The sequence below is a fragment of the Nelusetta ayraudi genome, unplaced genomic scaffold (genome assembly GCF_046127955.1).
Source record: "Nelusetta ayraudi isolate G7.1 ecotype Tasmania unplaced genomic scaffold, CSIRO-AGI_Nayr_v1 ptg000071l, whole genome shotgun sequence".
In the NCBI taxonomy this organism is placed as follows: domain Eukaryota; kingdom Metazoa; phylum Chordata; class Actinopteri; order Tetraodontiformes; family Monacanthidae; genus Nelusetta; species Nelusetta ayraudi.
The window spans coordinates 2,298,091-2,323,243 of NW_027466121.1; the positions used below are offsets into that span (position 1 = coordinate 2,298,091).

A 25,153-nucleotide genomic window follows, 5' to 3' on the forward strand; every position below is an offset into this window, starting at 1 on the left:
ATTTTTATTATAATATTTTATTATTATATATATTTTTATTTGTATCATTTCGATTTTCGATAATATATTTATTAGAATGTATCTAAATGTTATTTTGTGATGCGTATTGACAAAAATGTTTGTCTTTCTCAGGTTTGTGGAACCTAACACTTTTCAAAGAGGGAAGGAGAACGGTATGTATAGTTGTTGACTCTCCTTGCATGTGCAATCAGATTGACAGCACACAGAGAGTACTGCATTTGTGAAAACAAGACAACTGTTGATTTAGTTTGTTGTCTTGATTCCTGATTGGATTAGAAATAAGTACACCAAAAGGATAGCACTTTTGATATTTTGGAGGTAAACCTGAAGAGGCCAGACTGAGATGGTTTGAATATGTACAGAGGAGGGACAGTGAAAATATCAGCAAACAAAATACTGAGGGTGAAACTAACAGGTGGTAGTCCTCAAAGAAGACTAAGGAGAAGATTAATGGGTGTAGTGAAATAGGAAGAAGTTGATGTAGGAGAAGAGGATGGAGAGGATGGGGACAGACAGACGCAGTTCACTTACTGTGGAGCCAAAAGAACGAGATGAATCATATTACACTTGAAGATAAGCACTAAGAGACTGATGATTCAGGTTTAACTTTGAGACTGGCATAATGTGCTGAAATGTAATTATTGATCTGAAAAAAATCTGAGTAATTTGTCATTTTGACAAACTCAAAAAGAGACAACTTTTTTTGTATGTACATGTTTTTCTGTAGTCCTAACAATGCAATTTTAATCACCTCTAAAGCGAACAATACTGAAACACACTATTTCTTTTAATTTAAAGACATAAGCCGCCACCATGAGTACGGACGCAGAGATGGCCTTATATGGCAAGGCTGCCATTTACCTCCGTAAGCCAGAGAAGGAGAGAGTCGAGGCTCAAAACAGACCTTTTGATGCCAAGACTGCCTGCTACGTGGTTGATGCTAAGGAGCTGTACCTTAAGGGTACAATCATCAAGAAAGACGGTGGCAAAGTCACTGTCAAAGTCTTGGACACTCAGGAGGTTTGTATATATATATATAAATAAAAAAAAAATCAGAATTGCAAGAAGACATAATGTATCCAGTTCTCATTGCAAGCTTTGTTCTGTTCCAGGAGAAAACAGTGAAAGAAGATGACGTCAGTCCAATGAATCCTCCCAAGTTCGACAAAATTGAGGACATGGCCATGATGACCCATCTCAATGAAGCCTCTGTGCTGTATAACCTCAAAGAGCGTTATGCAGCATGGATGATCTACGTAAGAAAATATGCTTTGTAACTAAAGTGATGTATTCAGCAAGGACACTGGAAACAAAAAGTGATGTTTTATTTCCTCTGCTCACTTTCAGACCTACTCTGGGTTGTTCTGTGCAACTGTGAACCCCTACAAGATGCTCCCAGTGTACGATTCTGAAGTCGTCAGTGCCTACAGAGGCAAGAAGCGTATGGAGGCTCCACCCCACATCTTCTCTGTCTCTGACAACGCTTATCAGTTTATGCTTACTGGTAAGTTATTAATGTTTAATTTGCATTTACACAGTATACCTTGCGTACTGTCCAGTGCCCGTTTATATAAATATATGTTTATATTTCTTTGTAAACAGATAGGGAGAACCAGTCTGTTTTGATCACGTAAGTTACAAATGACTGAACTTCTCAATTTCGTGAAACATGATTGTGAGACAACAAATGCTTATTATTTCATATCTATACCCAGTGGAGAATCTGGTGCCGGAAAGACTGTGAACACCAAGCGTGTCATCCAGTACTTTGCAACAATCTCAGTTGGTGGAGAGAAGAAGAAGCAGGACCAGTCAAAGGTGGGTGAATGTAGCTGCATGATTGAAACGATTCACATTTCTGACAATGAGGACATGCATTCCAGCAGGTTTCTTAAATGATTCTTTACTCCAAATGTAGGGCTCCCTGGAGGACCAGATTATTGCTGCCAACCCTCTGCTGGAGGCCTATGGTAATGCCAAAACCGTGAGGAATGACAACTCCTCTCGTTTCGTAAGTATATGGAGATTTCATCACAAGAAGAAATGCTGTTTTAGATACTCAAAAGGTGACAAGTTAAGTCTTACTTTGTTCCAAACAGGGTAAATTCATCAGGATCCATTTCGGCACCACTGGCAAACTGGCTAGTGCTGATATTGAGACTTGTGAGTATAACAACTTATGCTTGTAAAAGTAAGATTACAGACTGTGCAGATTGCATATTGTGACTTGTGACTGACATTTCCAGATCTGCTGGAGAAGTCTAGAGTGACATTCCAGCTTCCTGATGAGAGAGGCTACCACATCTTCTATCAGATGATGACCAACCACAAGCCAGAGCTCATTGGTAAAAATATTAAAATGCTGCACATTTGTGATTTACATGTACACCATACTAAAAGACTCATGATTGTTTTGTTTTTTTCAATTTCCAGAATTGTCTCTCATCTCAACCAACCCCTATGACTTCCCCATGTGCAGTCAGGGTCAGATCACTGTGGCCAGCATTGATGACAAAGTTGAGCTGGATGCCACTGATGTAAGTGCTCTTACAAAAAAGTCATAGCTACGTGTCTCAAGTGCAAGTCGAAGCAGACATTTTAGCAACATGATAAAAATTTAACACAGAGTTTTCTCTTAAAAACAGCAAGCCATTGATATTCTGGGCTTCACCAATGAAGAGAAGATGAGCATCTACAAGATGACAGGAGCTGTGCTTCACCATGGTAACATGAAGTTCAAGCAGAAGCAGCGTGAGGAGCAGGCTGAGCCTGATGGCACAGAGGGTGAGTATTGCCTTCACAGACTGAATGATTTTGAAAATAGCAGGAAACTTCCTTGTCAAGTCAAATTTCCGTGTTAGAGTGCACTCTTGTGATCCATTAAGTGGTGGATTAATAGGTGAAATACAAATGTTCATCCAGATGCCGATAAGGTTGCCTACTTGCTGGGTCTGAACTCTGCTGACATGCTGAAGGGTCTCTGCTATCCCAGAGTGAAGGTCGGAAATGAGTTTGTCACCAAGGGACAGACTGTGCCTCAGGTAACTGAAGATTCACCAAATTCTTCAAATTCAGAAAGACCTAATATTTCCTAATGATTATGTGCAAGTAGGACGTATTCCTGACTGACAAAAAAATCATTGTGGTTGTTCAGGTGCTGAACTCAGTACCTGCTCTGGCCAAGTCAATCTATGAGAGGATGTTCTTGTGGATGGTCGTCCGCATCAACCAGATGTTGGACACAAAACAGCCACGCCAGTTCTTCATTGGGGTCCTGGATATTGCTGGCTTTGAAATCTTTGATGTAAGGCTGACTTTGTTTCATAGTTAATCAGCTGATCAGTCACAACAGATTTATTTATTTATTAGTATCAAACACAAAATCATGTTGATTATTTACCCCCTTACAGTACAACAGCATGGAGCAGCTGTGCATTAACTTCACCAATGAGAAACTGCAGCAGTTCTTCAATCACCACATGTTCGTCCTGGAGCAAGAGGAATACAAGAAGGAGGGTATTATCTGGGAGTTCATTGACTTCGGTATGGACTTGGCTGCCTGCATTGAGCTTATTGAGAAGGTAATTATTTTCTGTCTCTGAAGGTACTCTAAATACAGTCCTTTTTGTTGACTTACATACTTTCCTTTTCTTGTGTTTTTCCATTAGCCCATGGGCATCTTCTCCATCCTTGAAGAGGAGTGCATGTTCCCCAAGGCCACTGATACATCCTTCAAGAACAAACTGTATGATCAGCATCTTGGAAAGAACAGAGCATTTGAGAAGCCCAAGCCAGCCAAGGGCAAGGCTGAGGCCCACTTCTCTCTGGTGCACTATGCTGGTACCGTGGACTACAACATCTCTGGCTGGCTGGACAAGAACAAGGACCCCCTGAATGAGTCCGTTTTGCAGCTGTACCAGAAGTCCTCAGTTAAACTGCTGCCTATCCTGTACCCACCTGTTGTTGAGGGTATGATAACTGTCATACTAATTACTACAGTCGGCTGACCAAAATTGAGGTAACATTCTGAATTCTATTACACATTCTTAATCGTACTGTAAAATACCTTTTAGAGACTGGTGGCGGAAAGAAGGGAGGCAAGAAGAAGGGTGGCTCTATGCAGACTGTGTCTTCACAGTTCAGGGTAAGACTTATAATGGCAAATATTTTCACTCAGAAATCACTCCCGTTTTACATTCCATGACATGACAAGTCTTTCTGGATCCACAGGAGAACTTGGGCAAGCTGATGACAAACTTGAGGAGCACACATCCTCACTTTGTGCGTTGTCTGATTCCCAATGAGACTAAGGTTCCAGGTATAACGACAGCATCCTTTGTCTATAAAAGCATCAATGTTGTTTTGGTTAACTTAGTTACTGCTCTGTGTTGTCTTAAAATAGCCTAATGCATTGATCACAGAGTAACAAAACCTCTTTTGAACAGGTCTGATGGAGAACTTCCTGGTCATCCACCAGCTCAGGTGTAACGGTGTACTTGAGGGTATCAGAATCTGCAGGAAAGGTTTCCCCAGCAGAATTCTTTATGCTGACTTCAAGCAGAGGTATCGATTGAAACATTTACAAAACTTTGGTTGACATGCTTTGAAATCCATCTACTAATCAGTGGCTCCACTCTAAAAGATACAAGGTGCTGAATGCCAGTGTCATCCCTGAGGGACAGTTCATTGACAACAAGAAGGCTTCAGAGAAGCTGCTTGGGTCCATTGATGTTGATCACGATCAGTACAGATTTGGTCACACCAAGGTATGCAACTGCATATATAATCTAAATCATATTTCATATGTTTTCAGCCAAAAGGCAATTATGGCAAGATGAAAAGAATATCTGATTTTTCTTACATTTCCTGTGTTTTCCAGGTGTTCTTCAAGGCTGGTCTCCTGGGTACCCTTGAGGAGATGAGAGATGAAAAGTTGGCTGCTCTGGTCACAATGACACAGGCACTTTGCCGTGCTTACCTCATGAGGAAGGAGTATGTGAAGATGACTGAGAGAAGGCAAGTTGAAAGGAGTAATTTGTAATTGTTAGCTCAAACACAACAAAAGCAAATAGATACTTTTTTTTATAACAATGTCTTTCCACAGGGAGGCCATCTTTACCATTCAGTACAACGTCCGCTCATTCATGAATGTCAAGCACTGGCCATGGATGAAGGTGTACTACAAGATCAAACCACTTCTGAAGAGTGCTGAAACTGAGAAGGAGTTGGCTCAGATGAAGGAGAACTACGGAAAAATGCAAACAGATTTGGCTACTGCCCTGGCCAAGAAGAAGGAACTGGAGGAGAAGATGGTGTCCCTTCTGCAGGAGAAGAATGATCTGCAGCTGCAAGTGGCCTCAGTAAGTACAGATTAGCCCAAGGCCATCTTTCTAATACTTTCCGGCAATACAGTGCTAACTTCTATTTTCTCAAACAGGAAACAGAGAATCTCTCTGATGCTGAGGAAAGGTGTGAGGGACTCATCAAGAGCAAAATCCAGCTTGAGGCCAAACTCAAGGAGACAACCGAGAGACTGGAGGATGAAGAGGAAATCAATGCTGAGCTCACTGCCAAAAAGAGAAAGCTGGAGGATGAATGCTCAGAGCTCAAGAAAGATATTGATGACCTGGAGCTTACCTTGGCCAAAGTGGAGAAGGAGAAACATGCCACAGAGAACAAGGTTTCTAAACTTTATCACATCACAAAATCTTCACCAATACTTTATTGAAGTTCATTGTATTAACAACATATACCTGTTGGGACCATAGGTGAAGAACCTGACTGAAGAGATGGCCTCTCAGGATGAGAGCATTGCCAAACTCACCAAGGAAAAGAAAGCCCTTCAGGAGGCCCATCAGCAGACTCTTGATGACCTGCAGGCAGAGGAAGACAAAGTCAACACTCTGACCAAGGCCAAGACCAAGCTTGAGCAGCAAGTGGATGATGTGAGTCCACAAATCCCATGTATTTTGAAACATGTCTCTCCAAGAATCTTTGTGAAATTAACAATTAACTTGTATAAATGTTCAGCTTGAGGGTTCTTTGGAGCAAGAGAAGAAGCTGCGCATGGACCTTGAGAGAGCCAAGAGGAAGCTGGAGGGTGACCTTAAACTGGCCCAGGAATCCATCATGGATCTTGAGAACGACAAGCAGCAGTCTGAGGAAAAACTGAAAAAGTAAAAGAGCTTTTTTGAAGGCGTTTTTGTTTTTTGTTTTCATATGAAAATGTTTAATTTAATGTAGCTTTTGTTTTTTTGTACAGTGTTTTTGATCTCATTTGATCTTTATTCCTTCCAGGAAAGACTTTGAAACCAGTCAGCTGCTTAGCAAGATTGAAGATGAACAGTCACTTGGCGCTCAGCTCCAAAAGAAGATCAAGGAGCTTCAGGTGAGTTGCTGTCCTATACATTCCCCGTATAAATTTTTATCTGTTCTAAGTTGTGAACATAAAACAGCAATTTACTAAGAAGACTCACTACCCATCTACCTTCAATAGGCCCGCATTGAGGAGCTGGAGGAAGAGATTGAGGCTGAGCGTGCTGCCCGTGCCAAGGTTGAGAAGCAGAGAGCTGATCTCTCCAGGGAACTTGAGGAGATCAGTGAGAGGCTAGAGGAAGCTGGTGGCGCCACTGCTGCTCAGATTGAGATGAACAAGAAGCGTGAAGCTGAGTTCCAGAAGCTCCGTCGGGACCTTGAGGAGTCCACTCTGCAGCATGAAGCCACCGCTGCCGCTCTCCGCAAGAAGCAGGCCGACAGTGTTGCTGAGCTGGGAGAGCAGATTGACAATCTCCAGCGTGTCAAGCAAAAGCTTGAGAAGGAAAAGAGTGAATACAAAATGGAAATTGATGACCTCTCCAGCAACATGGAGGCTGTTGCTAAGGCAAAGGTAGACAATGCATTGAGTTGTGTTTTCTTTCATAACATCTTTAAAGTCAATACAAACATGTTGAAAGTGAACACCTGCTGAGCTGCTTCTCTCTTGCCTTACCAGGGAAACCTTGAAAAGCTGTGCCGCACTCTTGAGGACCAACTGAGTGAACTGAAGACCAAGAATGACGAAAATGTCCGTCAGATCAATGACCTGGGTGGCCAGAAAGCACGTCTCCTGACAGAAAACGGTATCTAGATCTTTTCCCTGATTGACCTCTTGGGTATTAGTAAGAGAGTGCACATCGGCTGACCTACTGTATTTGACACGCTGCTCCCCAGGTGAGTTTGGTCGTCAAATTGAGGAGAAAGAAGCTCTTGTCTCCCAGCTGACCAGAGGCAAACAGGCCTTCACACAGCAAATTGAGGAGTTGAAGAGGCAGATTGAAGAGGAGGTTAAGGTAAGAAAATGATTAAAATGATGATGCAGTGATAAGCATTGTGTTTTTCACACTTTGCAAAATTAACCCCAATTTTTGTTTTTACAGGCCAAGAACGCTCTTGCCCATGGCCTGCAATCAGCCCGCCACGACTGTGATCTGCTGAGAGAGCAGTTTGAAGAGGAGCAGGAGGCCAAGGCTGAGCTCCAGAGAGGCATGTCCAAGGCTAACAGTGAGGTGGCTCAGTGGAGGACCAAATATGAAACTGATGCTATCCAGCGCACTGAGGAGCTTGAGGAAGCCAAGTAAGTAGCACTTGACAGCAAAAGTCTTGAAGCAATAATTGCATTTCCCATCTATTTCACAAGACACCCTTAAAAATGTAATCATCTCATTTCAAAACACAAAGATTCAAATGCAAATTGTATCGCTTTCCAACAGGAAGAAGCTGGCACAGCGCCTTCAGGAGGCTGAGGAACAGATTGAGGCAGTGAACTCCAAGTGTGCCTCCCTTGAGAAGACCAAACAGAGGCTCCAGAGTGAGGTGGAAGACCTCATGATTGATGTGGAGAGAGCCAATGGACTGGCTGCCAATCTGGACAAGAAGCAGAGGAACTTTGACAAGGTAGTCCCGTTGGCATTAAAGCACTGAGCTTCTCACACAACATTTAGCTTACCTCTCAACTGCTTTGTACTATTTGATTTAATCAGGTGCTGGCAGAATGGAAGCAGAAATACGAGGAGGGTCAGGCTGAGCTTGAGGGAGCCCAGAAGGAGGCTCGCTCTCTTGGCACTGAGCTGTTCAAGATGAAGAACTCCTATGAGGAGGCTCTCGATCAGCTGGAGACCATGAAGCGTGAAAACAAGAACCTCCAACGTGAGTTTACCATATGTTTCCTTTGTAATTAATGAAGATGTGTTCCACTATGGAGCTTAACTACTGGAACACACATATTTCTCTGCAGAGGAAATCTCAGATCTGACTGAACAGATTGGTGAGACTGGTAAGAGCATCCATGAACTGGAGAAGTCCAAGAAGCAGGTGGAGACAGAGAAGTCCGAAATCCAGACAGCCCTTGAAGAAGCTGAGGTATGTTCATGGCAAGATACGTTTCTCTATGGCATTAATATTCTTTGAGATCATTGGGCAACAAGTAATATATGTATATTTTGTTGTGATCAGGGAACTCTTGAACATGAAGAGTCCAAGATTCTGCGTGTCCAGCTGGAGCTTAACCAAATTAAGGGCGAGGTGGACAGGAAGCTGGCAGAGAAAGATGAGGAGATGGAGCAGATCAAGAGGAACAGCCAGAGAGTTATTGACTCCATGCAGGGCACTCTGGACTCTGAGGTCAGAAGCAGAAATGATGCCCTGAGAATCAAGAAGAAGATGGAGGGAGACCTGAACGAGATGGAGATTCAGTTGAGCCATGCCAACCGCCAGGCTTCTGAGTCCCAGAAGCAGCTGAGGAATGTCCAGGCACAGCTCAAGGTACAGTGAAAAATACAATTGTTGATTACTTGATACTTGATTTTAGTATCTATGTCATTTAATTGTTGATCTGCTGTCCCAAAGGATGCACAATTGCACCTTGATGATGCTGTTAGAGCCCAGGATGACGTGAAGGAACAGGCTGCCATGGTGGAGCGCAGAAATGGTCTCATGGTGGCTGAAATTGAGGAACTCAGAGCTGCTCTGGAACAGACAGAGAGAAGCCGCAAAATTGCTGAGCAGGAGCTGGTGGATGCCAGTGAGCGTGTTGGACTCCTGCACTCTCAGGTACTTAAACAATACTCTATCAAAATAGTTGAAAAGACAAATTCTTACAGCAAATGAGAATTGAAAGATGTGATTCCTGAAGTCACTTTGTATTTTGCTGCCTAGAACACAAGCCTGATGAACACAAAGAAGAAGCTTGAGGCTGACTTCGTCCAGATCCAGAGTGAAGTGGATGACACTGTTCAGGAAGCCAGAAATGCAGAGGAGAAAGCCAAGAAGGCCATTACTGATGTAGGTTTTCACCCACTCTTTGTTCATTATTGTAAAATGAGATGCCAGAAGCTGTGTGAACATTTATGTTTCCTCTCACAGGCTGCTATGATGGCTGAGGAGCTGAAGAAGGAGCAGGACACCAGTGCTCATCTGGAGAGGATGAAGAAGAACTTGGAGGTTGCTGTTAAGGACCTGCAGCATCGTCTTGATGAAGCTGAGAACCTGGCCATGAAGGGTGGCAAGAAGCAGCTTCAGAAACTGGAATCCAGGGTGAGTTGACTCTGTGGAGTGTTTGGAAGCCACAGATAATGACAAGAAACAAGCAATACACTCTGCAACTCAATTCTAATTTAATTGCTTAAATTTGTAATATAAAGGTGCGTGAGTTGGAGGCAGAAGTTGAGGGCGAGCAGAGACGTGGAGGTGATGCAGTCAAGGGCGTCCGCAAATATGAGAGGAGGGTGAAGGAACTCACATATCAGGTACGAGTGTTGTGACCATCGAATTTCTGGAGTTCATCAAAATAAGATTCAGTCTTCTTATTCAAACAACAAATTCTATATTGTCCCCTTCAGACTGAGGAGGACAAGAAAAATGTTGCCAGGCTGCAGGATCTGGTTGACAAGTTGCAGCTCAAGGTGAAGGCCTACAAGAGACAGGCTGAGGAAGCGGTAAGAAATCATTGGTCACTCCTGAAAATTTCTGATCCATCCATGTCACTCTGGTCATTGTGGTCTAACACATCTTTAAATTTCTTTGTGGTATTTCAGGAGGAGCAGGCCAATGTTCACCTGTCCAAGTGCAGGAAGGTTCAGCATGAACTGGAGGAGGCCGAGGAGCGCGCCGACATTGCAGAGTCCCAGGTCAACAAGATGAGGGCTAAGACCCGCGACGGTGGAAAGGTAATGAGAAATTAACTGCAATTTGTTTAATTTTATTTCTTCTTTGACCGGCATATAAGATTGTATGGGAAAAAAAATAAGTATTCCATTAATATAATTACACAGGCTAAAGTTTCAGCAACATAAAATAAATTCTTGAAGTGATTGAAATGTGATTAAAATAAACTAATCCATTTATTTTACTTGCAGGGAAAGGAAGCAGCTGAGTAAAGTGTCCCAAGACTTTCACTGTGTTGAATCATATAATATGAGATAATACATATTGAAACAATAAAGTTTGTGCATATGCTCCTAAAATTGTTCCTGTTTTGTGTTTTTTGTCATTAAATATAGATCTGATTTTTTTTTGTTGTAGCAACTGGCCTGACACCAACTTGTTTACTTCTCTGAAATCACAGATGCAGTTCCAGATTGTAGACTGCCGCACAAATGTACACACCTTCTTCAAAGAGAAGTTCAAATTTATTATGTTACTAATTGATTGAGGGCTATGGGAAAGACAGTGCTTTTACCAGTGCAAGTTTAAAAGTATTGCATCTGAAATTTAAGAATGCCAACACTCAACAGCTATAATGCTTGACATTTCAAATGCAATGATATGCATGTAGCCAAAAATGGACTTTAAGCTCTGTGTGCAGAATTACTTTAAGTGTTAATTGCTTGATATATGAGTGTGCATACCAGATACGTATCTCTTACACTTCTCACAAGTAACAGAGATTTATTCATTTATTTGTTGTTTGACTAGATACTCAATTCCTGACCAAATGAGCATTTGAAATGGTGACTGTATATTTTTTTAATGGGGCTGAATGAATAACCTGTTTCAATGTGGGTAATCAACCAACAAGTCTATTTAAAAGAATCAGTAATCAACCGAAAAAGAAGAAAAGATCATAATAAAAAAGAAAAAAAAATGAGTAAAGAATTGTATGCAGAGACAAACACAAATACAAAGTGTGCTTTTCCTCATAGGAACCTGAAACATTAGATGAAACGACAGGCAGCAAATGTCAAACCCATGTAAGCATCAGCTGTTGTCCTTACCATATGTGGCCTGTGTCCCATTTTTAAATTCTGCCTTGTAAGCAGAGCTCATTCACGGAAAGGATTCCAAGGATTCCTGTCTGGTAGTGTGGTGAAGGACAGATGAAACACAAGCTGCAGTAACATTTAAATCAACATTTCCATTTAGATGAGAGCTTTTAGAATACATTTAAAAAAGAAATCAACGTAATTTGGTCTTTACCATACTATACCAACTAAAGCAATATATGACAATTATTTTGATAATTGTTTTATTGTTTTATTTGAGTGGATGCATGTACATTTATAAAAAACAAATACTATATTAGCAGATTCTCTGAGGCAGAACCTGCAAGGATCAACTGTCATTACCATTTTCTTTCCTTAAAACAGAACGTGTCAGAACTTAATTAAATAGTGACTGTAGGTTACCCCTGAGCAGTTGCAGCTCTGCGTGCATTATGGTAGTAAAGGGTGGTGAATAAATAAATGATGGAAATGCAAAGCTAAGATATATATATATTTTTTAAGTCATTATACTCCTCTTTGACAAATACATGCAGAAGATAATATGCCATGAGCCAATAAGGTCCATTTGCCCGATTAATTTAATTGGACAGCTTCGGTACCTGTCTGATATTACATTCAAATTTTACTCTATAAAACAATTTGTTTGTATTAATATAAATTATTATATATCTCTCTTATAGTTAAAAACTATATTTCAATATACATTCAGAAATACATTCAATTTTAACACCAAAAAATGTTTGACTAAATTCTTGTAGAATAAAAGAAGCAAAATAAACCCCATCATATGAAGTAATATAAACCCCGCCTTAAAGTAAAACATATATGGGTTGAAGGAGGTGCCATCGGAGTAGAGTGGAGTGTGAGGTCCCTATTTAGACTTGCATTCAGGAATGGCTGAGTTAAAGACAAATATAGGATCTAATAAAAAAATGGAAGTTGCAGATCAAAAGCGGAAGATTCTTTAAACATAAACTGTTTTTATAATGCACTGTGTTTATTAGTTAATACAATATCAAAAGAATTTGACAGGTCAAATTAAATGACCTTAATTAACATCAGTGATATTTGAAGAACCGTGACAAAAAGGAAACAAGTAATCATTTTCAAGTTATTTGGGGGGTCTTTTCTTACAACAATAAGTCTCAAGGCACAGTTGCCACTGAAACATTTACATTTCAGTCATTCCGTTAGAACAATGTCAGCTGTAGTTAACTTGGATCCATGGCAGCTGCAAGGAATTCCAATGCCACCCCAGAGTCAGAGTTCAAAAACCATTCTATCTGTAAAAGTTTTCTTTCCCCAGCATTGTCCTGTCAGGAGATTATTGAACACTGATTTGGTAAATAGTAAGCATTTTCTTCTTTAACTCTCTTTTACATCATGCGACACCATTGAGCCAATCTGTATCGTGTGTGCTGGGCAGCAACAGCCAAAAAAGAAAGAAAGAAAAAGCCAGAGATGCACAGCTGATGAAGATGATGAGTATTCTCAGACCTTGAAAGTACACATGAACTTTTACGTTGAGGCAAAGATTGTCAAACAGGAATAAAACATTTTTTAACTAAATAAGAAACACTATAAGAACACACTGTGACAAATCAAATGACTTGAATTTAATAAATCCATTTATGAAAATACATCTCAAGTCAGTACAAATAAAACAGAGTTGCATATTGCTGAACACTTTGCTTTGTATAGTGACATGTATAGTGACATGACCTTTTATTTTTTATATATATATATTTTTTCGTTTAATAATAAAATGAATTAATGGAAAATAAAAATAAAATCTAACAAATTGTATATCAAATGAATAGTCAAATACTAGCAACAGCTGTTTTAATGTATGTCTGTTTGACTGTTACCAACACCATATTTGCATGTGTCCCATATTTAACTTTACAACGTGGGCTGGCCGGACTGAATATAAGGGGTCCAACTGCACACAGCACCTTGTGGTAGACGACTAGGACTCCTGCTTGTGGTAAGACACTCTTCATCTTACTTTAAAACTTTAATTTGATGTTTTCATTTTAGACAAACTTGGGATCTATAATCTATAATTGTGATATAAAGTTAAAGGTAATGACGGGAATCATACCCTATGGCTTTTACAGGGCTGCAGAATAAAAAGCGAACTGAGTGTTGAAAAGTAAAGAGTCAGGTATGAAAACCCCACTTGTAATGTAACTAACATGAAGACATTTCAGTGTTCATGGCTTATTAAAAACATACTATTGAAAAGCATTTATTGCATGCAAAAGTGAGTGGATGATGGAGGGTAAATTAATTATGATGATGATGATCAAGAAAGACATTTTCTGTGGCACATAATATGTGCATATGACATTAGTCAATATGGCTAATTTACCTTGTTAATTCAATTTCATAGCAAGAACCTTAGGAGGTGATAGTAGAGGCTGATCTGAAGTTTTGTAATTGTATTGCATATTCAATATTTAAATGAACTTTGGTTAGGTTGATGAGATTAGATGTGTAATTACCATTATAATAATGTTGTGATAATGGCACTGGGCGACTGGCAGGTTTGCTGAATGAATGATATGCATCAAGATGAAATGTGCTGAAATGTGCTTGGAAATCATGTGGCAGCATGATAGCTGTTGTTGAATTTTGACAATAAGATGACTATTATTTACAAATCATTTTTAGAAAACACCAGCCGTCACCATGAGTACGGACGCAGAGATGGCCGTTTACGGCAAGGCTGCCATTTACCTCCGTAAGCCAGAGAAGGAGAGAGTCGAGGCTCAAAACAGACCCTTTGATGCCAAGAGCGCCTGCTATGTGGTTGATGCTAAGGAGCTGTACCTTAAGGCTACAATCCTCAAGAAAGACGGTGCCAAAGTCACTGTCAAAGTCTTGGACACTCAGGAGGTTTGTATCAAAAAGTCAGAATTACAAGAAGACAAAACGTAACCAGCTCTCATTGCAAGCTTTGTTCTGTTCCAGGAGAAAACAGTGAAAGAAGATGACGTCAGTCCAATGAATCCTCCCAAGTTCGACAAAATTGAGGACATGGCCATGATGACCCATCTCAATGAAGCCTCTGTGCTGTATAACCTCAAAGAGCGTTATGCAGCATGGATGATCTACGTAAGAAAATATGCTTTGTAACTAAAGTGATGTATTCAGCAAGGACACTGGAAACAAAAAGTGATGTTTTATTTCCTCTGCTCACTTTCAGACCTACTCTGGGTTGTTCTGTGCAACTGTGAACCCCTACAAGATGCTCCCAGTGTACGATTCTGAAGTCGTCAGTGCCTACAGAGGCAAGAAGCGTATGGAGGCTCCACCCCACATCTTCTCTGTCTCTGACAACGCTTATCAGTTTATGCTTACTGGTAAGTTATTAATGTTTAATTTGCCTTTACACAGTATACCTTGCGTACTGTCCAGTGCCCATTTATATAAATATACGTTTATATTTCTTTGTAAACAGATAGGGAGAACCAGTCTGTTTTGATCACGTAAGTTACAAATGACTGAACTTCTCAATTTCGTGAAACATGATTGTGAGACAACAAATGCTTATTATTTCATATCTATACCCAGTGGAGAATCTGGTGCCGGAAAGACTGTGAACACCAAGCGTGTCATCCAGTACTTTGCAACAATCTCAGTTGGTGGAGAGAAGAAGAAGCAGGACCCGTCAAAGGTGGGTGAATGTAGCTGCATGATTGAAACGATTCACATTTCTGACAATGAGGACATGCATTCCAGCAGGTTTCTTAAATGATTCTTTACTCCAAATGTAGGGCTCCCTGGAGGACCAGATTATTGCTGCCAACCCTCTGCTGGAGGCCTATGGTAATGCCAAAACCGTGAGGAATGACAACTCCTCTCGTTTCGTAAGTATATGGAGATTTCATCACAAGAAGAAATGCTGTTTTAGATACTCAAAAGGTGACAAGTTAAGTCTTACTTTGTTCCAAACAGGGTAAATTCATCAGGATCCATTTCGGCACCACTGGCAAACTGTCTAGTGCTGATATTGAGACTTGTGAGTATAACAACTTATGCTTGTAAAAGTAAGATTACAGACTGTGCAGATTGCATATTGTGACTTGTGACTGACATTTCCAGATCTGCTGGAGAAGTCTAGAGTGACATTCCAGCTTCCTGATGAGAGAGGCTACCACATCTTCTATCAGATGATGACCAACCACAAGCCAGAGCTCATTGGTAAAAAGATTAAAATTCTGCACATTTGTGATTTACATGTACACCATACTAAAAGACTCATGTCTTTTTCCATTTCCAGAAATGTCTCTCATCACAACCAACCCCTATGACTTCCCCATGTGCAGTCAGGGTCAGATCACTGTGGCCAGCATTGATGACAAAGTTGAGCTGGATGCCACTGATGTAAGTGCTCTTTACTAGAAAATTACCTTTACACTTTTCTATGTGTACTGTACAATCCTGTTTGGTGGAACAGACTCCAAATTCATTTAGGCGAAATAATTGCAAATATACATGTGCAGTTCAGGTACACACCTACATGTCTTAAGTGAAAGTCAAAGCACATTTGACAGCCATGGCTTAAATTTAACGGCAAGTCTTCTCTTAAAAACAGCAAGCTATTGATATTCTGGGCTTCACCAATGAAGAGAAGATGTACATCTACAAGATGACTGGAGCTGTGCTTCACCATTGTAACATGAAGTTCAAGCAGAAGCAGCGTGAGGAGCAGGGTGAGCCTGATGGCACAGAGGGTAAGTATTGCCTCCAAATGTCAGTGACAGATTGCACTCTCGTTAATGGAGGATTAAAATGTAAAATACAAATGCTTATCCAGATGCCGATAAGGTTGCCTACTTGCTGGGTCTGAACTCTGCTGACATGCTGAAGGCTCTCTGCTATCCCAGAGTGAAGGTCGGAAATGAGTTTGTCACCAAGGGACAGACTGTGCCTCAGGTAACTGAAGATTCACCAAATTCCTATGGATTTTTCAAATTCAGGAAGAACTAATATTTCCTAATTATTTTGTGCACATCTGATATCTTCCTGATTGACAAAAAATCATTGTGGTTGTTCAGGTGCTGAACTCAGTGACTGCTCTGGCCAAGTCAATCTATGAGAGGATGTTCTTGTGGATGGTCGTCCGCATCAACCAGATGTTGGACACAAAACAGCCACGCCAGTTCTTCATTGGGGTCCTGGATATTGCTGGCTTTGAAATCTTTGATGTAAGGCTGACTTTGTTTCATAGTTAATCAGCTGATCAGTCACAACAGATTTATTTATTTATTAGTATCAAACACAAAATCATGTTGTTTATTCACCCCCTTACAGTACAACAGCATGGAGCAGCTGTGCATTAACTTCACCAATGAGAAACTGCAGCAGTTCTTCAATCACCACATGTTCGTCCTGGAGCAAGAGGAATACAAGAAGGAGGGTATTATCTGGGAGTTCATTGACTTCGGTATGGACTTGGCTGCCTGCATTGAGCTTATTGAGAAGGTAATTATTTTCTGTCTCTGAAGGTACTCTAAATGCAGTCCTTTTTGTTGACTTACATACTTTCCTTTTCTTGTGTTTTTCCATTAGCCCATGGGCATCTTCTCCATCCTTGAAGAGGAGTGCATGTTCCCCAAGGCCACTGATACATCCTTCAAGAACAAACTGTATGATCAGCATCTTGGAAAGACCAAAGCATTTGAGAAGCCCAAGCCAGCCAAGGGCAAGGCTGAGGCCCACTTCTCTCTGGTGCACTATGCTGGTACCGTGGACTACAACATCTCTGGCTGGCTGGACAAGAACAAGGACCCCCTGAATGAGTCCGTTGTGCAGCTGTACCAGAAGTCCTCAGTTAAACTGCTGCCTATCCTGTACCCACCTGTTGTTGAGGGTATGATAACTGTCATACTAATTACTACAGTTGGCTGACCAAAATTGAGGTAACATTCTGAATTCTATTACACATTCTTAATCGTACTGTAAAATACCTTTTAGAGACTGGCGGCAAGAAGGGAGGCAAGAAGAAGGGTGGCTCTATGCAGACTGTGTCTTCACAGTTCAGGGTAAGACTTATAATGGCAAATATTTTCACTCAGAAATCACTCCCGTTTTACATTCCATGACATGACAAGTCTTTCTGGATCCACAGGAGAACTTGGGCAAGCTGATGACAAACTTGAGGAGCACACATCCTCACTTTGTGCGTTGTCTGATTCCCAATGAGTCTAAGACTCCAGGTACAAAGACAGCATCCTTTGTCTATAAAAGCATCAATGTTGTTTTGGTTAACTTAGTTACTGCTCTGTGTTGTCTTAAAATAGCCAAATGCATTGATCACAGAGTAACAAAACCTCTTTTGAACAGGTCTGATGGAGAACTTCCTGGTCATCCACCAGCTCAGGTGTAACGGTGTACTTGAGGGTATCAGAATCTGCAGGAAAGGTTTCCCCAGCAGAATTCTTTATGCTGACTTCAAGCAGAGGTATCGATTGAAACATTTACAAAACTTTGGTTGACATGCTTTGAAATACACCTACTAATCAGTGGCTCCACTCTAAAAGATACAAGGTGCTGAATGCCAGTGTCATCCCTGAGGGACAGTTCATTGACAACAAGAAGGCTTCAGAGAAGCTGCTTGGGTCCATTGATGTTGATCACGATCAGTACAGATTTGGTCACACCAAGGTATGCAACTGCATATATAATCTAAATCATATTTCATATGTTTTCAGCCGAAATAGCAATATCCTCCCATTCTTCGTTCGTAATATATTTGACTTCAAGCCTTACAGGCCGATTGAGATAAGGCAATTATGGCAAGATGAAAAGAATATCTGATTTTTCTTACATTTCCTGTGTTTTCCAGGTGTTCTTCAAGGCTGGTCTCCTGGGTACCCTTGAGGAGATGAGAGATGAAAAGTTGGCTGCTCTGGTCACAATGACACAGGCACGTTGCCGTGGTTTCCTCATGAGGAAGGAGTTTGTGAAGATGATGGAGAGAAGGCAAGTTGAAAGGAGTAATTTGTAATTGTTAGCTCAAACACAACAAAAGCAAATAGATACTTTTTTTTTTACAACAATGTCTTTCCACAGGGAGGCCATCTTTACCATTCAGTACAACGTCCGCTCATTCATGAATGTCAAGCACTGGCCATGGATGAAGGTGTACTACAAGATCAAACCACTTCTGAAGAGTGCTGAAACTGAGAAGGAGTTGGTTCAGATGAAGGAGAACTACGGAAAAATGCAAACAGATTTGGCTACTGCCCTGGCCAAGAAGAAGGAACTGGAGGAGAAGATGGTGTCCCTTCTGCAGGAGAAGAATGATCTGCAGCTGCAAGTGGCCTCAGTAAGTACAGATTAGCCCAAGGCCATCTTTCTAATACTTTCCGGCAATACAGTGCTAACTTCTATTTTCTCAAACAGGAAACAGAGAATCTCTCTGATGCTGAGGAAAGGTGTGAGGGACTCATCAAGAGCAAAATCCAGCTTGAGGCCAAACTCAAGGAGACAACCGAGAGACTGGAGGATGAAGAGGAAATCAATGCTGAGCTCACTGCCAAAAAGAGAAAGCTGGAGGATGAATGCTCAGAGCTCAAGAAAGATATTGATGACCTGGAGCTTACCTTGGCCAAAGTGGAGAAGGAGAAACATGCCACAGAGAACAAGGTTTCTAAACTTTATCACATCACAAAATCTTCACCAATACTTTATTGAAGTTCATTGTATTAACAACATATACCTGTTGGGACCATAGGTGAAGAACCTGACTGAAGAGATGGCCTCTCAGGATGAGAGCATTGCCAAGCTCACCAAGGAAAAGAAAGCCCTTCAGGAGGCCCATCAGCAGACTCTTGATGACCTGCAGGCAGAGGAAGACAAAGTCAACACTCTGACCAAGGCCAAGACCAAGCTTGAGCAGCAAGTGGATGATGTGAGTCCACAAATCCCATGTATTTTGAAACATGTCTCTCCAAGAATCTTTGTGAAATTAACAATTAACTTGTATAAATGTTCAGCTTGAGGGTTCTTTGGAGCAAGAGAAGAAGCTGCGCATGGACCTTGAGAGAGCCAAGAGGAAGCTGGAGGGTGACCTTAAACTGGCCCAGGAATCCATCATGGATCTTGAGAACGACAAGCAGCAGTCTGAGGAAAAACTGAAAAAGTAAAAGAGCTTTTTTGAAGGCGTTTTTGTTTTTTGTTTTCATATGAAAATGTTTAATTTAATGTAGCTTTTGTTTTTTTGTACAGTGTTTTTGATCTCATTTGATCTTTATTCCTTCCAGGAAAGACTTTGAAACCAGTCAGCTGCTTAGCAAGATTGAAGATGAACAGTCACTTGGCGCTCAGCTCCAAAAGAAGATCAAGGAGCTTCAGGTGAGTTGCTGTCCTATACATTCCCCGTATAAATTTTTATCTGTTCTAAGTTGTGAACATAAAACAGCAATTTACTAAGAAGACTCACTACCCATCTACCTTCAATAGGCCCGCATTGAGGAGCTGGAGGAAGAGATTGAGGCTGAGCGTGCTGCCCGTGCCAAGGTTGAGAAGCAGAGAGCTGATCTCTCCAGGGAACTTGAGGAGATCAGTGAGAGGCTAGAGGAAGCCGGTGGCGCCACTGCTGCTCAGATTGAGATGAACAAGAAGCGTGAAGCTGAGTTCCAGAAGCTCCGTCGGGACCTTGAGGAGTCCACTCTGCAGCATGAAGCCACCGCTGCCGCTCTCCGCAAGAAGCAGGCCGACAGTGTTGCTGAGCTGGGAGAGCAGATTGACAATCTCCAGCGTGTCAAGCAAAAGCTTGAGAAGGAAAAGAGTGAATACAAAATGGAAATTGATGACCTCTCCAGCAACATGGAGGCTGTTGCTAAGGCAAAGGTAGACAATGCATTGAGTTGTGTTTTCTTTCATAACATCTTTAAAGTCAATACAAACATGTTGAAAGTGAACACCTGCTGAGCTGCTTCTCTCTTGCCTAACCAGGGAAACCTTGAAAAGCTGTGCCGCACTCTTGAGGACCAACTGAGTGAACTGAAGACCAAGAATGACGAAAATGTCCGTCAGATCAATGACCTGGGTGGCCAGAAAGCACGTCTCCTGACAGAAAACGGTATCTAGATCTTTTCCCTGATTGACCTCTTGGGTATTAGTAAGAGAGTGCACATCGGCTGACCTCCTGTATTTGACACGCTGCTCCCCAGGTGAGTTTGGTCGTCAAATTGAGGAGAAAGAAGCTCTTGTCTCCCAGCTGACCAGAGGCAAACAGGCCTTCACACAGCAAATTGAGGAGTTGAAGAGGCAGATTGAAGAGGAGGTTAAGGTAAGAAAATGATTAAAATGATGATGCAGTGATAAGCATTGTGTTTTTCACACTTTGCAAAATTAACCCCAATTTTTGTTTTTACAGGCCAAGAACGCTCTTGCCCATGGCCTGCAATCAGCCCGCCACGACTGTGATCTGCTGAGAGAGCAGTTTGAAGAGGAGCAGGAGGCCAAGGCTGAGCTCCAGAGAGGCATGTCCAAGGCTAACAGTGAGGTGGCTCAGTGGAGATCCAAATATGAAACTGATGCTATCCAGCGCACTGAGGAGCTTGAGGAAGCCAAGTAAGTAGCACTTGACAGCAAAAGTCTTGAAGCAATAATTGCATTTCCCATCTATTTCACAAGACACCCTTAAAAATGTAATCATCTCATTTCAAAACACAAAGATTCAAATGCAAATTGTATCGCTTTCCAACAGGAAGAAGCTGGCACAGCGCCTTCAGGAGGCTGAGGAACAGATTGAGGCAGTGAACTCCAAGTGTGCCTCCCTTGAGAAGACCAAACAGAGGCTCCAGAGTGAGGTGGAAGACCTCATGATTGATGTGGAGAGAGCCAATGGACTGGCTGCCAATCTGGACAAGAAGCAGAGGAACTTTGACAAGGTAGTCCCGTTGGCATTAAAGCACTGAGCTTCTCACACAACATTTAGCTTACCTCTCAACTGCTTTGTACTATTTGATTTAATCAGGTGCTGGCAGAATGGAAGCAGAAATACGAGGAGGGTCAGGCTGAACTTGAGGGAGCCCAGAAGGAGGCTCGCTCTCTTGGCACTGAGCTGTTCAAGATGAAGAACTCCTATGAGGAGGCTCTGGATCATCTGGAGACCATGAAGCGTGAAAACAAGAACCTCCAACGTGAGTTTACCATATGTTTCCTTTGTAATTAATGAAGATGTGTTCCACTATGGAGCTTAACTACTGGAACACACATATTTCTCTGCAGAGGAAATCTCAGATCTGACTGAACAGATTGGTGAGACTGGTAAGAGCATCCATGAACTGGAGAAGTCCAAGAAGCAGGTGGAGACAGAGAAGTCCGAAATCCAGACAGCCCTTGAAGAAGCTGAGGTATGTTCATGGCAAGATACATTTCTCTATGGCATTAATATTCTTTGAGATCATTGGGCAACAAGTAATATATGTATATTTTGTTGTGATCAGGGAACTCTTGAACATGAAGAGTCCAAGATTCTGCGTGTCCAGCTGGAGCTTAACCAAATTAAGGGCGAGGTGGACAGGAAGCTGGCAGAGAAAGATGAGGAGATGGAGCAGATCAAGAGGAACAGCCAGAGAGTTATTGACTCCATGCAGGGCACTCTGGACTCTGAGGTCAGAAGCAGAAATGATGCCCTGAGAATCAAGAAGAAGATGGAGGGAGACCTGAACGAGATGGAGATTCAGTTGAGCCATGCCAACCGCCAGGCTTCTGAGTCCCAGAAGCAGCTGAGGAATGTCCAGGCACAGCTCAAGGTACAGTGAAAAATACAATTGTTGATTACTTGATACTTGATTTTAGTATCTATGTCATTTAATTGTTGATCTGCTGTCCCAAAGGATGCACAATTGCACCTTGATGATGCTGTTAGAGCCCAGGATGACGTGAAGGAACAGGCTGCCATGGTGGAGCGCAGAAATGGTCTCATGGTGGCTGAAATTGAGGAACTCAGAGCTGCTCTGGAACAGACAGAGAGAAGCCGCAAAATTGCTGAGCAGGAGCTGGTGGATGCCAGTGAGCGTGTTGGACTCCTGCACTCTCAGGTACTTAAACAATACTCTATCAAAATAGTTGAAAAGACAAATTCTTACAGCAAATGAGAATTGAAAGATGTGATTCCTGAAGTCACTTTGTATTTTGCTGCCTAGAACACAAGCCTGATGAACACAAAGAAGAAGCTTGAGGCTGACTTCGTCCAGATCCAGAGTGAAGTGGATGACACTGTTCAGGAAGCCAGAAATGCAGAGGAGAAAGCCAAGAAGGCCATTACTGATGTAGGTTTTCACCCACTCTTTGTTCATTATTTTAAAATGAGATGCCAGAAGCTGTGTGAACATTTATGTTTCCTCTCACAGGCTGCTATGATGGCTGAGGAGCTGAAGAAGGAGCAGGACACCAGTGCTCATCTGGAGAGGATGAAGAAGAACTTGGAGGTTGCTGTTAAGGACCTGCAGCATCGTCTTGATGAAGCTGAGAACCTGGCCATGAAGGGTGGCAAGAAGCAGCTTCAGAAACTGGAATCCAGGGTGAGTTGACTCTGTGGAGTGTTTGGAAGCCACAGATAATGACAAGAAACAAGCAATACACTCTGCAACTCAATTCTAATTTAATTGCTTAAATTTGTAATACAAAGGTGCGTGAGTTGGAGGCAGAAGTTGAGGGCGAGCAGAGACGTGGAGGTGATGCAGTCAAGGGCGTCCGCAAATATGAGAGGAGGGTGAAGGAACTCACATATCAGGTACGAGTGTTGTGACCATCGAATTTTTCGAGTTCATCAAAATAAGATTCAGTCTTCTTATTCAAACAACAAATTCTATATTGTCCCCTTCAGACTGAGGAGGACAAGAAAAATGTTGCCAGGCTGCAGGATCTGGTTGACAAGTTGCAGCTCAAGGTGAAGGCCTACAAGAGACAGGCTGAGGAAGCGGTAAGAAATCATTGGTCACTCCTGAAAATTTCTGATCCATCCATGTCACTCTGGTCATTGTGGTCTAACACATCTTTAAATTTCTTTGTGGTATTTCAGGAGGAGCAGGCCAATGTTCACCTGTCCAAGTGCAGGAAGGTTCAGCATGAACTGGAGGAGGCCGAGGAGCGCGCCGACATTGCAGAGTCCCAGGTCAACAAGCTGAGGGCTAAGACCCGTGACGGCAAGGTAACACGCAAATCGACTAGAAAATTAATATCAAAATAGTGAATGTGGTTCTTTGAGTGGTAATATAAGATTCTATGGGAAGCATAACATTAAATACATTGAGCACCCCAATATTGGAGTGATATCAAATAAATGTTTGAAATGATTGCTGCCACAATGTACTTAAAATCAACCTCAAACCATTTACTCCTTTTTTGCAGGGAAAGGAAGCAGCTGAGTAAAGCACTTCAAGAGTTTCACTGTGTTAAATCATATAATATGATATGACGCAAAGAATAAAGTTCAATCATCTACCCAAACCATTGTCCATAGTATCTTATTTCTTCACATTAGAGGTTCCCAGTCTTGATTAAAATAACAAGACAATTTATGGAAAAATAAAAATAAATAAAAATAAAGGTTTTCTTACATTTCCTGTTCCTTTCCAGCATAGCAATTCCAAAAATATGGGCTTTGACATCTAAGATTGTTGATCAAGACCCAAAACGGGTGACATTTCAGATAAGTAATAAAGCCAAGACCAGATTGGAGCTCTGTCTTTAGTTCCCAGAAAAGTCAAGGAGGACGGACACATGACAAAAAATTACATATGACACTTATAACAAAAGAGCAAACATGTTGTATTTGTAATAATCAGTAGTTAATTTGTAAAACAAAATCAAAATCAGGGAAGATGGAAGGGTATTGCCTCATGGGGATAAATGGTAGGTGTGGATAATAATATAACTACAAGTCAACGTAAAGGTGCTCCGACTGGTGAATAGTGTGGCAGATGTGCAACAGCCACACGCACACAAAAACATATTATTATTACAATTATAATAGAACTTATAATTGGCCTCTACAAGTCTATGTACATATAGAAGTAAGAACACAAATTAAATATTTATGCAAGTTTTTGTCTTTCCTAATTCAGACTTGATTGAGACTTTATCTTGTCTCTGAAACTATACGATTGCTGTTCTTTGGAGGCTGTAGGCACTACAAATAACTTTTTTTTTTTTTTTTTTTTTTTTTTTACAAAAAGATTACCTTCCAACATCCAACTTCTTATAACTTTATTTCCATTTACGTTCTGCTATGCAAGTTGCATGTATTATATTTGATAAACAACACGAGTAATGACTAAATTGGACTAGAAAATAATCAAGATGAACTACAACGCTGAAGTTCGTCATTAAGCGCTAACTCGCCAAAGACCACTCGCAAAATAGCACAAATGAAATGGTATCCTGTTACCTTGTTTAGCCCAACGTAACCCAAACCCAATGAGGTGATTTGTCATTGTGGACACATAAAGTACAAAGAGCATATTAAGACTAACTCCACATTTTGCTCGAGGGTAGACGTGACAGGATGCGAACGAGCTACATAATGGCAATTGGCGTGCTAGCTTAATATATGCAATAATGCTACAACTGCTACAACATTCCGTTCCATATATGTTCACACACATAAATGCAACTGTACCTTATATAAAATGCCTTAAATGCTTAGGCTCGTAATAATGTTTGACCGTCAGCATTCACAACTTAATTCAAAGTCATATATATAACCGGTAAAGAAAGACGTGAAGTTGAGCTGTTGAACTAATTCCGGACCCTGTTCATCCTGGTAACTCCCAGGGAGCTCAAAATTGTAATTTAAATGTATTTATTTATTTATTTATTTATTTATTTATTCATTTATTTATACT

At 41.3% G+C, this 25,153-nt stretch overlaps 2 protein-coding genes across 2 annotated transcripts; both read left to right on the forward strand.

The window, feature by feature from the left end:
- The first annotated feature begins 820 nt into the window (after nt 1-820).
- Nucleotides 821-10,523, forward strand: LOC142899357 (myosin heavy chain, fast skeletal muscle-like). Its single transcript, XM_076042924.1, has 39 exons — nt 821-1,041; nt 1,134-1,277; nt 1,369-1,525; nt 1,624-1,651; nt 1,737-1,839; nt 1,940-2,032; nt 2,121-2,184; nt 2,268-2,366; nt 2,455-2,558; nt 2,667-2,805; nt 2,944-3,062; nt 3,176-3,325; nt 3,432-3,602; nt 3,690-3,990; nt 4,095-4,165; nt 4,252-4,339; nt 4,467-4,584; nt 4,664-4,787; nt 4,901-5,041; nt 5,130-5,381; nt 5,459-5,701; nt 5,790-5,966; nt 6,052-6,197; nt 6,319-6,409; nt 6,518-6,907; nt 7,013-7,139; nt 7,231-7,349; nt 7,437-7,633; nt 7,770-7,953; nt 8,040-8,205; nt 8,294-8,418; nt 8,512-8,820; nt 8,905-9,108; nt 9,214-9,339; nt 9,421-9,591; nt 9,699-9,803; nt 9,897-9,992; nt 10,092-10,223; nt 10,413-10,523. Exons 1-39 carry the CDS (start codon nt 835-837, stop codon nt 10,431-10,433), a joined length of 5,802 nt encoding a protein of 1,933 aa, XP_075899039.1. The 5' UTR covers nt 821-834; the 3' UTR covers nt 10,434-10,523.
- A 2,713-nt stretch (nt 10,524-13,236) lies between these two features.
- LOC142899356 (myosin heavy chain, fast skeletal muscle-like) lies at nt 13,237-23,756 on the forward strand. Its single transcript, XM_076042923.1, has 41 exons — nt 13,237-13,266; nt 13,400-13,446; nt 13,956-14,180; nt 14,256-14,399; nt 14,491-14,647; nt 14,746-14,773; nt 14,859-14,961; nt 15,062-15,154; nt 15,243-15,306; nt 15,390-15,488; nt 15,568-15,671; nt 15,883-16,021; nt 16,105-16,223; nt 16,346-16,495; nt 16,602-16,772; nt 16,860-17,160; nt 17,265-17,332; nt 17,419-17,506; nt 17,634-17,751; nt 17,831-17,954; nt 18,136-18,276; nt 18,367-18,618; nt 18,696-18,938; nt 19,027-19,203; nt 19,289-19,434; nt 19,556-19,646; nt 19,755-20,144; nt 20,250-20,376; nt 20,468-20,586; nt 20,674-20,870; nt 21,007-21,190; nt 21,277-21,442; nt 21,531-21,655; nt 21,749-22,057; nt 22,142-22,345; nt 22,451-22,576; nt 22,658-22,828; nt 22,936-23,040; nt 23,134-23,229; nt 23,329-23,457; nt 23,658-23,756. Exons 3-41 carry the CDS (start codon nt 13,974-13,976, stop codon nt 23,676-23,678), a joined length of 5,796 nt encoding a protein of 1,931 aa, XP_075899038.1. The 5' UTR covers nt 13,237-13,266; nt 13,400-13,446; nt 13,956-13,973; the 3' UTR covers nt 23,679-23,756.
- The last annotated feature ends 1,397 nt before the right edge of the window (nt 23,757-25,153 follow it).

Bases quoted from the DNA above. Each gene is read 5' to 3' on its own strand.
- LOC142899357 (XM_076042924.1), top strand. From the start codon at position 835: ATGAGTACGGACGCAGAGATGGCCTTATATGGCAAGGCTGCCATTTAC. The intron at 2,367-2,454 runs GTAAAAATATTA...TTCAATTTCCAG, and splicing joins CCACAAGCCAGAGCTCATTG to AATTGTCTCTCATCTCAACC. The intron at 8,206-8,293 runs GTGAGTTTACCA...ATTTCTCTGCAG, and splicing joins TGAAAACAAGAACCTCCAAC to AGGAAATCTCAGATCTGACT.
- LOC142899356 (XM_076042923.1), top strand. From the start codon at position 13,974: ATGAGTACGGACGCAGAGATGGCCGTTTACGGCAAGGCTGCCATTTAC. The intron at 15,307-15,389 runs GTGAGTATAACA...TGACATTTCCAG, and splicing joins TAGTGCTGATATTGAGACTT to ATCTGCTGGAGAAGTCTAGA. The intron at 16,224-16,345 runs GTAACTGAAGAT...GTGGTTGTTCAG, and splicing joins AGGGACAGACTGTGCCTCAG to GTGCTGAACTCAGTGACTGC.